Source organism: Mastigoproctus giganteus, chromosome 9, assembly GCF_048544385.1.
Source record: "Mastigoproctus giganteus isolate SK-2022 chromosome 9, ASM4854438v1, whole genome shotgun sequence".
NCBI lineage: Eukaryota > Metazoa > Arthropoda > Arachnida > Uropygi > Thelyphonidae > Mastigoproctus > Mastigoproctus giganteus.
This window is the reverse complement of record NC_143583.1, coordinates 191,649,466-191,662,252: the sequence shown is the minus strand read 5'-3', so window position 1 is coordinate 191,662,252 and position 12,787 is coordinate 191,649,466. Positions and strand designations below refer to the sequence as shown.

Here is a 12,787-nt window from a genome sequence, read left to right as displayed (position 1 = left end):
CAATCTGAATAGTGATGGTATACTTATAAAAAGCAGAAGACTACTATAAAATATTATATAAGGAACATGAGAATGATGCCAGCAGTTGGGGAGATGGATCACAAATTAGCAACACATACAACATACCTAATATCCTTCCTGATGAGGAAGAACATACATTGAAGAAAATGAAGAATCAAAAAGTCCCAAAAAGAGTTGTTAAAATCAGGAGGAACAGACATGGCACAGAAACTGGCAAGATTCTTCAAAAAATACATTAGAAAATGCCGAAGGAATAGAATAAGGCAATCATAATTCTTCTGCATAAGAATGGACATAAATCAGAAATTGAAAATTATAGACCAATTAGCTTGGTTGTCCCACATCTACAAGTTGTTCACAAGGGTCATTACTAACAGATTAGAATGAACCGAATGAGCAAGCTGGCAGGATTCTCAATTATGGATCACCTTCACATAATATCACAGCTAATGGAGAAAGCAAATGAATATAAAACATCATTATGACTAGCACTTGTGGATTATGAAAAAGCATTTGGCTCCATACAGCATAAAGGCAATGTTTTGGGCACTGGAAAGACAAGGCATAGACATCCCATACATTATGATTTTGAAGAAAATTATGAGAATGCTACATCCTTTATTAGACTAGACGAAGGCAGTAGCAAATTTTAAATTGAGAAAGGAATTCGAAAAGGGGACACAATATCTCCGAAGTTATTTACTACTGCCTTTGAAACTTTCCGAAGATTGGACTGGTCACAGAAAGGAGTCAATGTGAATGGAGAGTACCCATTTACAGATGACATTATGATCATAAGCCATTATCCCAAAGAATTAGAGGAAAATCTTAATCAGTTATGCAGAGTTAGTAAGGATTTCGGACTAAAGATATACATGGTTAAAACAAAAGTAACGATAAACAAGTATGCCACAGGAAGAGATATAATCGTTGAAGGAGCAGAAATTGAAAAGGTGAATTCATATACTTATCTTGGACAAGTCATTAGCTGTAATAATGATAAATGGCTGGAAGTCAAGAGACGAATAAATATCGGATGGATAGCATTCAGAAAATATAGTTACATACTGAGGAGCAATATCCCAATTTGTCTGAAACATAAAATAAAGAACCTATGTATACTCCCCAAAATGACATGGAAGTGAAACTTGGGCACTCACCAAATGAATGGAAGAGAAGTTGAAAACTACACAGCAAAGAATGGAATGAATTATATTAGGAATCAGACTGTTCGATAAGAAGAAAAACTCGTGGATTAGGCAGCAAACTCAAGTAAAGGATATTCTTATCAAAACTAAAGAACTGAAATGGACTTGGGCAGGACAAATAAGCTTGAAGACATGATGACAGATGGACTATGACAGAAAGTACCCAAGAGGAGCTAAAAGAAAACCTGGAAGACAACAGAGATGGACAGATGAAATTCAAGAATTCTGGGCAGTAAATGGATGGCCATTGCACAAAACAGAAGGAAGTGGAAAGAAAGTTGCTGGGGAGGCCTTCGTCCTGCAGTGGATTGAAAATGGCTGATGATGATGAATGCAGAGCTGAACTTCAATAAGTTGATTACACAATAATAAATTTAAGTAAAATTTATTTGTTCTCTAAGCCAACAAGAAAAAAACTTACATAAAAACTGCATCCTTCTCAACCACAAGAGCAGGAGTTTTAAAAGGAAAACTATATATTCGGTGGACTAGATACTTATGTAGGAGATCACAGTTCTTATCTTCCTTTACTGATGCATAAAACAGTGAAGCACCATCTATATTTTTTAAGCAGTTAAGGAATTCACACTATAAAAATTAAGTGTGGTGCACATAAATGTATAACTTGCACAACTGCAAATAAATGAATAAAATTATTTTCTCATGAATAATTAAATAATCTCCTCATAATTTTATGAGAGATTATGAAAAGGAATGGTCAGTTTTTACACTGGGCCTCACAAAGTTTACTATAAAAATAAGGCAAAAAAAAAATTTAACTTTATGCCATCCAATTGCATCAATATAAGTGCAAAGTACATTCTGATCTAATCAATAAAGATGAAGAGTACAAAATGAAAAGAAATTAGAGTGAAAGTTTGCCAATTCAATATCAGTTAATCTGAAGTTAGTAATATAGGAGAAAATTGTCTTCTCATATGTTACTGACTTTGTTTTTATGATGTAAAAAAATTTGAAATTCAGTTAATCTGAAGTGATCACGTGGTGTCCCAAGGCAGAAAAGTTCAAAACCTAGTTGTAAAAATTCAAAAATATTTACTGCATGAAAAACATAAAACTACTATTTAGAAGAAAACAAGTACTATGTGGTAAATAAAATAATTTTAATCTAATCTATGAAACTATATATTAGAATTACAATGGCAGAAATGCCATTGTAATTCTAAGATAACTCTAACATAAGGAAACATTGCCTATGAAACGTTGCTAAAAAAAAAAAAATATATATATATATATATATATATCTCTAGTTTTATATTTTATCAACTTTCAAAGATTTATCTAATCCTCTTTAAATCTACATAGGCCACACCACAAGACCAGGCAGCAGCGTTTTCTCAACAATTATTTACATTAAGTAAAGGAAAATGTTATTACATATAGTCTATTATCATATTTCTTTAATTTGAGTTAATGGTCCACCATTTACACAATCTTTAAATATATACCTCCATTATTGAGTTTACCCAATCTTTTTATAGCAAATATCTTGATTGAATGCTGATGTACATACCCAGTTATTAAACTTTGTAGCTTGATGGTGAATCTTGGCAGAGCAAGCCAATATTTCTTCTGAAAGTATGGTTCCAAACTTATATTCAATAAGCAGTTGACCACTGATTTGTGTAGTGGAATAACTCCTTTATCTCTAACTGTGAAATTCCTTTATATTTCTCAATGTTTCTGAAGGTTGTTAAGTTTACTGGTGGCATAATATGATAGGGCATTATGTCTGTAAAATTGTGCATGTTCGTGGGCTGGTCTGTGTATTGTGTAGATTGAAACACCTGGAATAATTTGGGGAAAGCTTCAACATTCTATGTCTGAGATCAGCTAATGACAACCCGATAAAATTTTTCCAATATGATGGAATTCAATCCCAGATCTCTCTAAATGAGTAAAAAGTGACAAAAACAGCATGCTGTCCCAGCAGCCTTAGTACACAGCTGAGAGAATTTTGTGTTGAATAGTATAACAATTAAGATTTTTTTCATCCTAAATTTAAGCATTACTCAAAAATTTGAGCCTTTTCATCCATAAAGTGAATATTATTAATAACTTGGAATTACTGTGATCTATATGCTGCCCATTCTATTTACTGAAATTAAAGTTCAACTGCCATTTTTAGGCCAGTTGTATAATCTATCCAAAGTCTTAATACAGTGACACACGCTAATTATTTACAAGGTATTGTAAATAATTAGGTCATTAAATAATGAGACTGCATGTGCAGCCACTAGACACCAAGTACCACCTGTGAAACAAGGGCGGAGAAGTTGACCTTGACCCTTTCCCTAGTTGCCTACCATGTCACATTCCAACATGCTCATTCGCCCTGCAGTGAGACAAGTTTTCATTACCTTGTGATTTTGCAGTTTGCCGGATAAATGACAGACAAAAGGATTTAACAATGAATCAACATCAAATTTTTAACAAATCTAAAGACACCAACTGAAAGTTATGAGGTATTATCTCCGTAGCCGAGTGGGCAGGAGCAGGAGTGCAGTAGCACACGCTCTTTGAGTAGACCGGGGTTCAAGCCCCTGACTGCTGAATACAGTCGATCTGCTAACCCGCACTGGACCAGCGTGGCAGATTATGGTCCATTTCCCTCAGCATGAATTGTTGAGGAGGCTTCCATCCTGCAGTGGGTTGATAATGGCTGCACTTTACTTTTTACTTTTATCTCAAATTTATGGGGAAGATAGTCAAGAGCTTGTGTGTTTGAATGGTATAAAAGATTTTTAGAAGGAAGAGAGAGAATGTGGAAGTTGATGAACGACCAGGCTGTCTGTTATCTGTGAAAACTGATGAAAATATGGACTGGGTAAGGACAATGATTATTGTCTAAGCATTAGAATGGTTGTATTAAAACTCAATGTGGGCAAAGAAACAGTTAGACAAATTAAAATTTACGCATATAGCCGAGTGGTCAGGAGCGAGAGTGCAGTAGCACACGCTCTTTGAGTAGACCGGGGTTCAAGCCCCTGACTGCTAAATACGGTCCACCTGCCAACCCGCACTGGACCAGCGTGGCAGTTTATGGTCCATTTCCCTCAGCATGAATTGTTGAGGGAAATGGACATCCATCCTGCAGTGGGTTGATAATGGCTACAGTTTACTTTTTTTTTTTAAATTGTGATGAAGTGCATTGTGTGCTCTAGCACACAATGCACTCCCTGTTTACCAGTTTATGGCCAAAAAACAAATCCCTGTGTGAACATGCACCCTACTCTCCACACCTAGCTCCTTGTGACTTTCTCTTCCCTAAACTGAAAAGTGTACTTAAGGGTCCATTTTCAGTCCACTGAAGACACTAAAAAAAACATGAGTGAAGTGTTAAAAGGGCTTAAGAAGATGGCTTCCAGAAATGTTTCTGCGCTGGGAAGAAACATATGGAAGTGTATGCAAGCCTAGTGCAATCATTTTGAAGGGGATAACTTGTAAGGTACATAAATATTTCATTATACTTATTTTATGGCAACAGTCTTGTTATTTAATAGCCATCTTGTATGTTAACAGACAATGCTCACTTTGATATCATCAGAGAAACTTGTAATATAGTGCAAGTCACCATGACTTACCTTAGTACTTCACCTGTACTTCAAATAAAAAGCACTGTTCCAAATTAAGCTGTTATTTATTTGAAATGTATCCATTAGCCAGATTCAAATGGATACACAAAGCAAGTTACTTGACTTGGAACTGTAGCTGCACATCAAATAAAAAGTAATACTCCCGAAGGAGAAGGCTGCTATGGAATATGGATAATGGCATGCATTTCAAATAAACAGGAGACACTTCTTCAGAAACAGTGCTTTTCATATGAAGTGCACATGCATTCAAAATGCTGGAGATCAGGCAACTGTAAGTAGAAAGGAAACAGGACACTTCTGGGCAAAAACAGTTTTTTTTTTTTTTTTTTTTTTCGCAAAAATCAGAAGTCTGCTGCAAAAAACGGAAGGAAAAAGTTTTTTGGAAAAAACAGGTTTTTGGGAAGAACACACTGCATTTTAAATTAAATTTCACAAAACAGACAAGCATTAGATTTTCTATTAGACAAGTGATTTTGATTGCTTCAAGAAGGATACTGTTGCAGACTCCCCCACCCCCCCCTTCAGAAATGCTGCCATTTCAGCATTTCTAAATGTTGTCACCAGAGCCATTATTCTTAACACTGGCCCTGATGTCAAGACTTGGCTGTCGGGAGCATTTCCAAAGCTTCACTACAAAGAGATCCAAACTCAGCTTTTTTTTTTTTTCCTAACCTAGTCAAATATTCCCTCTCATTGCTATGAGGAATTGTTAAAATGATAAGCATGACTTGGGATAATTTGTTATATTTCAAGATTTCTTGTGCACTTTTCAGTCCCCCATCCAAGAGCCAGTGTATGCCATTTGCTGCTTCTTCCATAATAGCATCTGATAGGTTCTCACAATGAAACTAATAGAACTAATGCTGCAAAATCTAATACTTCATCTATTTCTTTATCTTTAATGACAACCAAGAAGTACTGAAAACATGTACACAAAAAATTAAGTATTTGAAAATGACACACTGCCAAATGATGAAATTTATGCTATATTAGCATTTATAAGACCATTTTAAATGGAAACTTGTGCACATTAATATGCAGCTATAATATACTTCCTCACTAAGCAAAAGAACAGAATTTTTTCTTGTTTTAGATTCTCCACAACCTTTACATGACTAAGTGAGACTCAATATTCTGGTTTAGTCTTCTACGGTAATCAATTTCCAAAATGGAAATTTGGAAACCTTTGCTATATACAATGAGATAATCACCTCCTTATCCCTACAAAAGTTCCTGTATATCAACCTAGCAGCTGTTTGCACTGCTCGTAGAACTTCATATCTGATTGTACAATTATCTCCCCCCACCACCGAAGATCTTCAGTCTCCACTATCCTGAATGCAGTAGCACACAGTTATAAGCAGTACCATGCATTTGTCAATGTTAGGCACCAACTGCCACTTCTCAGCCCATCTGCCCAATTTATCTAGATTTCATTTCAGTGTCATGCCATGAACCACTAAGCCAGCCTTCATATCATCTGCAAACTGAGATGATAGGCTTGATATGCCTTCATCAATATCATTAATAAATACTAAAAACAAGAATTGGCCCTACAACCCTGCAGGACTCCACTAATAAGATTTGTCCAAGAAGAGCACTGCCCATTGATAAAGACTCTATCCTCAACCATTCCTAAAGGAATGGTTGAGGATAGAGTAATCATGTCAAAATTATTTTTGCATCAAGTTCATTTGTCACTGGGTCATAGTATCCAATCATATTAACAAGACAAGGCTGTCTCATAACAAACATATACTGTGAATGCAATATAAATGCATTACTGTCTAGTTGGTCCAGCATTACGTCTTTAACTAGTAACTTCATTATTTTCCTTAGAATAAAAGTAAAGCTAACAGATCTGTAATTACTTGTGTTACCCTTTGACCTCCATTTATGAACTGGGGATACATCTGCACATCTGCAGTTTGCACCAACCTCCCCTGAATCCAAGGATGCTCTCATAATCATAGCTAACACTTTTGTTGCCTCCTATAATAAAACTGGATAGATTCCATCCATCTCAAGGTGCCTTTCTTACATTTAGTTTCAACAATTTCTCATCACTTTTCTCAGTTATCACAAAATCATTCAGCTTGCTGAATTCCTCATGTGCGAATGTAGAGGCAAAATAGCAAAATTCAGTTTGTCAGCAGCCTGAGCAAGTTCAGTTAAATCATTCAGATCTAGTGGACCAATATTATTCATCCCCTTCCTTCTAATGCTTACATAAGTAAAGAAGTTTTTGCTGTTGGTCTTTTCATTGTTTGCCAAAGATTTCTCACAATCTGCCTTAGCCTGCCAAATTTTGTTTGTGACCGGGCACAGACTAATTTATATCAACTGTAGGTTTCTGTATTAACCTGATAATTTATATGCATATCACACATTCTTCTTCTCTGACCATCAGTACATCTGACATCCATTTAGGTCTAAGCTTTTAAAAAAATCATCCCTTAATCGTTATTAAATGATGAGTATAATAAGATACTGTACAGGGAAATAGAGTGGGCCAGTAAATCAGAGAGTCTTATAATGGGAGATTTTAATTTCCCAGATATTGACTGGAATTTGGGGGCTGGTCACTCACACACTAGCAAGGCTTTTGTGGATTTATTGGATGATTGTTTTCTACATCAGCATGTTCAGGAGGCAACTAGAGGGAAGAATACTCTTGATTTGATTATCAGCAGTGATTCTTCATGCATTAAGAATCTGCAGATAAATGAACCACTAGGTGGCAGTGATCACAGTGTGCTGAAGTGGGATTTACTCAAAGAGGTAACTACCATGTCAACTTATTGCTTTCGTAAAGGTGACTACGATGGACTGAGACAGTATTTAAATTCTATACAGTGGGACCAACTGATGATGTTACCAACAGCAAATGCAAAATGGGAAGCATTCAAAGAACTTATCTTGGAAGCTACTAGGCTATACATACCAACTAAGAAATATTGTTCAAGGTTTAGGCCTAATGGGTGTCAGATGATGAGGCATATGGCAGAGAAGAAACATGCATGGGATACATACAAATTAACACATGACACAGAAGCCTATGATAGATACAAGTTGATCTGTAACCAAGTTACAAAGGAGGTTAGGCAGGCGAAGGCAGATTACGAGAAATCTTTGGCAAGGGATGCAAAGAAAAACAGCAAAGAGTTCTTTACTTATGTAAACTCTAGAAGGAAGGGGATGAATCAGATTGGTCCACTTGATATCGATGGGTCAACTGTTGATGATCCTGCTCAGGTAGCTAACAAACTAAACGAATATTTTGCATCGACATTCACACATGAGGAGTTATTTAACTAAAATAAGCCTTTTCATAGCACTATTAAATATGTCATAAATAAAATGATTGAGATGGAAGAATCCTGGAATAATAGTTTCAAGCAAAAATAGCCATTCGTTTGGATTTCCTCTAGCAACATTCTTCCTGTTTACCATTCACAATCAGCTCAGACCACCTATTTAAACAACTCTAGCAGTAAGCTAGAGAATCTTGTAATAACTGAGAGTAAAGTGGAGGAGAAATTGTTGAAGATAAACACAAGAAAGGCACCCGGGTGGATGGGATCTATCCAGTTATATTAAAGGAGGCAGCAAAGGAAGTAAGCAAACCCTTAGCCATAATTATGAGAGCTTCCTTGGACTCAGGGGAGGTACCCACAGACTGGAGATGTGCAAATGTGACCCCAATTCACAAAGGAGGATCAAAGGCTGACACAAGTAATTATAGACCTGTGAGTTTAACTTCTGTTCCAGGAAAATTAATGGAGGCACTAGTTAAAGAAGCACTGCAGGATCATCTAGACAAGACTTCAGCTATAGCTCGAACACAGCATGGTTTTGTTAAGGGGAAGTCTTGCCTGACCAATTTGATTGGATACTATGATGCAGTCACAAAGGAACTGGATGCAGGGAATAACTTTGATATTATATACTTGGATCTTAGAAAGGCTTTTGATACTGTTGCACATGGAAGACTGCTGCACAAATTGGAGCAGTGTGGCATTGGAGGCAAACTGCTGCTGTGGATAAAGGGGTGGCTGAGGGGGAGAAGACAGAGAGTGGTAATCAATGGACACTGCTCGTCGTGGACTAATGTTATTAGTGGAGTCCCTCAGGGCTCAGTGTTGGGTCCATTATTGTTTTCTGTATTCATAAATGATATTGATGAGGGTATATCAAGCTTAATGTCGAAGTTTACAGACGATACAAAGGTAGGCGGGGTTGTCAAGGACACTACTGACACTATGCTGCTGCAACAGGATCTGGAAAGGTTGAGCAGATGGGCTGAGAGGTGGCAAATGAAGTTTAACATTGACAAATGTAAAGTACTACACATGGGAAACAGCAACCCCAGAGCAACGTATCAACTCTGTGGTACTACACTGACAGTGGTAGAGAATGAAAGGGACCTGGGGGTGGTTGTGCAGGCAAATATGAAGTTCTCTGAGCAGTGCAGACGGGCTGCAAGAGTAGTTCATGGTGTATTGTCAATGATATATAGGAATTTTTCTAGCAGGGATAAGGAGATGATTATTCCCTTGTATAAGGCAATGGTCAGGCCACACCTAGAGTACTGTATACAGGTCTGGAGGCCTCATTTCAAGAAGGATGTAGAGCTGCTGGAACGAGTACAGAGAAGGGCAACAAGATTAGTGAATGGAACAAAGGGGTGCTCTTATGAAGAAAGGCTTAAGTTTTGCAAATTACAGTGTCGGGAGACTAGGCACCAGCGAGATGATCTGATAGAGGTGTATAAAGCCTTGAATGGTTTGAGCATGCTCAATGCTGATGGGATTCTTCCTCTCGCTCAGAATAATCACCTGAGAGGGCATAAATTCAAATTGAGGAAAGACAGATGTAGGATAGACATGCGGAAATTTGCCATTAGCCAGCGGGTGGTTGGTTGGTGGAACAGACTTCCATCCCTTGTCGTGGAAGTTGATAGCCTAAATAAGTTTAAGGCTCAGCTGGACAGATATTTTGAACGAACAGAGGGGTGAAGTGGAAGTGTTTTTTTTTTTTTTTTTGGCTGATGCTGCATAAGTTTGCTTTCTTGCATCAAATGCTTCTATTAATGCTGATGCTAAATACCTAGTAGCTTCTACAATTACATGGATGTTTCCCATTTAGAATTTGTCATTAACTTCATCAGTTGGACCCACCACACAGATTCAAAAATGTCTGAGACTACTGTAGTCACCTTTACAAAAGAAAAGGCCCTTTCCCCTCAAGAGTAGTTATATCTTTAAGTAAATCCCACATTAATACATTGTGATTACTGCCACCCAGTGGGCCTTTTATCTGAAATTTCTTAATGCATGAAGGATTGCTGCTAATAATCAGATGAAGAATATTGCTTTCTTTCATTGCCTCTCTAACATGCTGATGTAGGAAACAGTCATCCAATAAATCCATAAATTTCTGGCTACTGTATGAGTGACCAACCCACAGAGTCCAGTCAATATCTGGAAAGTTAAACTCCACCATTATAAAACATTCTGATTTACTGGCCCAACATGTCTGTATAGCTGCTCATTATTAGGCTTATAACAAGCTTTTATGCTCATTTTGGTTTTCTCAGTGCTTATGTAACACCAGGCTACCTCAACATTGCACTTAGATTTTATGTGCTTTTTTAATTAAAAGCATAATTCCTTCCCACCCCCCCATGTCCTGTCTGCACACATTGTATCCCTCATATTCAAAATCGCTTATATCTGAGTGATCATAAAATGCGTAGTGACATACCCACTATACATTTGATGATTTGATGAGCACTTCAAATTTATCAAATTTATTTACTATGCTCCTAGCATTGCTGTACACGCACCTGTTCTTGCTCTTAGTAATCCTAAAACAGCCCATGTATTTGCTTGTTCCCTGAAAAACACCAGCAGTCCTTGAAATCTCCAACATCTCATTGTCCAGACTGCTACAGGTTCCAGCAGAAACAGTGTAAGAATCATTTACACCTCTGCTTGCAACTGCTGTTAATCTATTAGTCATTATATCTTCCCTAGATAGCAGTTTTCCGTCACCTTTGCACTGCCTTGATAGCATCAGTAAATAATCTCGCACCCCTTCTATTTAAGTGTATCCATACCTTTAAAAACAGCCTCTCCTATTAACAAACAAGACCTCACTGAGAAAAATTCTACCCCATGAGCCCTGCACAGTCACTCTAGAGCCAAACTGATTGACAAAAGGCTTTCATCATGTACTCCCTATTATCGTGTCTGGGGGATATTGCAAGCACTTTCAATTTCAATCCTAACTCGTGACCTTTTTCTCAACATTATTCTGTATTTGTTAATTAAATCTTCAGATCTCCTACAAATACCATCAATACCAACATATACAATATTACCTCTTGTGCCCTTAAAAGATAATAGCTATTCTACAATGTCATTAACTTTAGCCAATGGCAGCAGACATTCCCTGTTCCTATTCTGTCTCTCCTTCTTGTACAATATATTTTCTGCTTCCCTGACAATTGAGTCACCAACCATAGCTACTTCCTGCAGAAACAAGGATCTCTGCTGTGAAGAATATCATTGTGTTGTCTGCTGCTGGAGCATGGGCTGAAGCATTAGACTGAGTGGCTAAGTACTTGATGGTCTCTCTTTTTTTTTAATCATTCCAGGACATCAACCCTATTCTCCAAGCCACTCATATAAACCCACCAGAATACTGAATTTGCCCTTAACCTCCTCAAACTCTTTGCAATGAATATAGATGTAAGTATGGAATTCTATGATTGCTGTGTGCAGAGATGATGGCACAAAATGCAGAAACATTAAGCAGTGGACTCAAAATCACCAAGTAATATTACTCCAACGTTAGGATTGAAGAAAGTAGAGAATGAAAGAAACAAAGGACAAAAAGTTCTGATTGATTTGTCATCTTTATAAAAGAAAGCAAATGAATTTGACAAAATCTGGTAAGGAGATTTCTAAGCAGTGGAGATCAAAAAAAAAGAGGAGATTTCAGCTTGGTCTCTGAAAACACATCACAGCTGACATTTGCATAAATATCACCTTCAAAGTGGAAGGGTCAATAATTAGGAAAAATAAAATGGGTGGAGCTGTAGAAACTAATAATTGAAATTCTATCAGAAAAAGTAAGTTGTGCTTAGCAGCTTGTATGTTGTAGTTGGATAGTCCCTTTACTATTTTGAAACTTGCATTATCAAGTACAGCCATTTTCGAATTTGCATCAGGAAGAGATTTTCATGCCATTTGGTGCTATGTCAACTTTTCATTTTCTCTTTCATTTCAGATAAAGAACATCAAATAAACTGCCAGGAGCAATAGAGTCCAAACTGCTGAAAGGTATTAGGTATGGGATTCTGTGACTGTTATGTGCAGAGATCATGGTGTAGAATGCAGACAACATGAAACACTAGACTCAAAAACCATTAAGGGATTTTACCAAAAATTAATGACAGCAGGATAAATATCCTTTGATAAATACAGTAGAAGACCATCCACATCTGCAGAAAATATTCAAACAATGGAAGAGACATTCAGCAGATTCCACCAAAAAAATCCATAAATCCAAAAAAGCATGTGTGTGTTGTAACCAGCATAAAGTGTCATTATGCAGATGATTCTAATGAAAGAAAGTAAGATGAGATCTTGGAAACCATATTACACCTAAGGACAGGCAGCAGAGAACTGCAACAGAAGGTTGGAATTCATGGCAAGCAATGCTTGGATAGAAGGAGAACTGGCCTGTTTTTTTTTTTAAACAACAGTCTATAGTTAGACAAAGATGTTTTTGTATTAATACTTCATTACTGGCAAAATGATGCAAGGAAACAATCCTATGAGAATCCAAGGACATAACTGAATCACAAATGCAAGGTTAGATAGATAGCTTAAGATAATACTTATTTCAGCAAGCCTCTTCTCTACATTGTGC

At 37.0% G+C, this 12,787-nt stretch overlaps 1 protein-coding gene across 3 annotated transcripts in view; it reads right to left on the bottom strand.

Moving 5' to 3' along the window:
- Dlic (dynein light intermediate chain) overlaps positions 1–12,787 on the bottom strand; it is a 240,292-nt gene that overhangs the window by 119,787 nt on the left and 107,718 nt on the right. For all 3 annotated transcript variants that reach the window (XM_090381830.1, XM_090381831.1, XM_090381832.1), the window contains one exon: positions 1,651–1,786. In XM_090381830.1, coding sequence (XP_090237956.1) covers positions 1,651–1,786 — 136 coding nt within the window. The remainder of the gene's footprint in view (positions 1–1,650; positions 1,787–12,787) is intronic.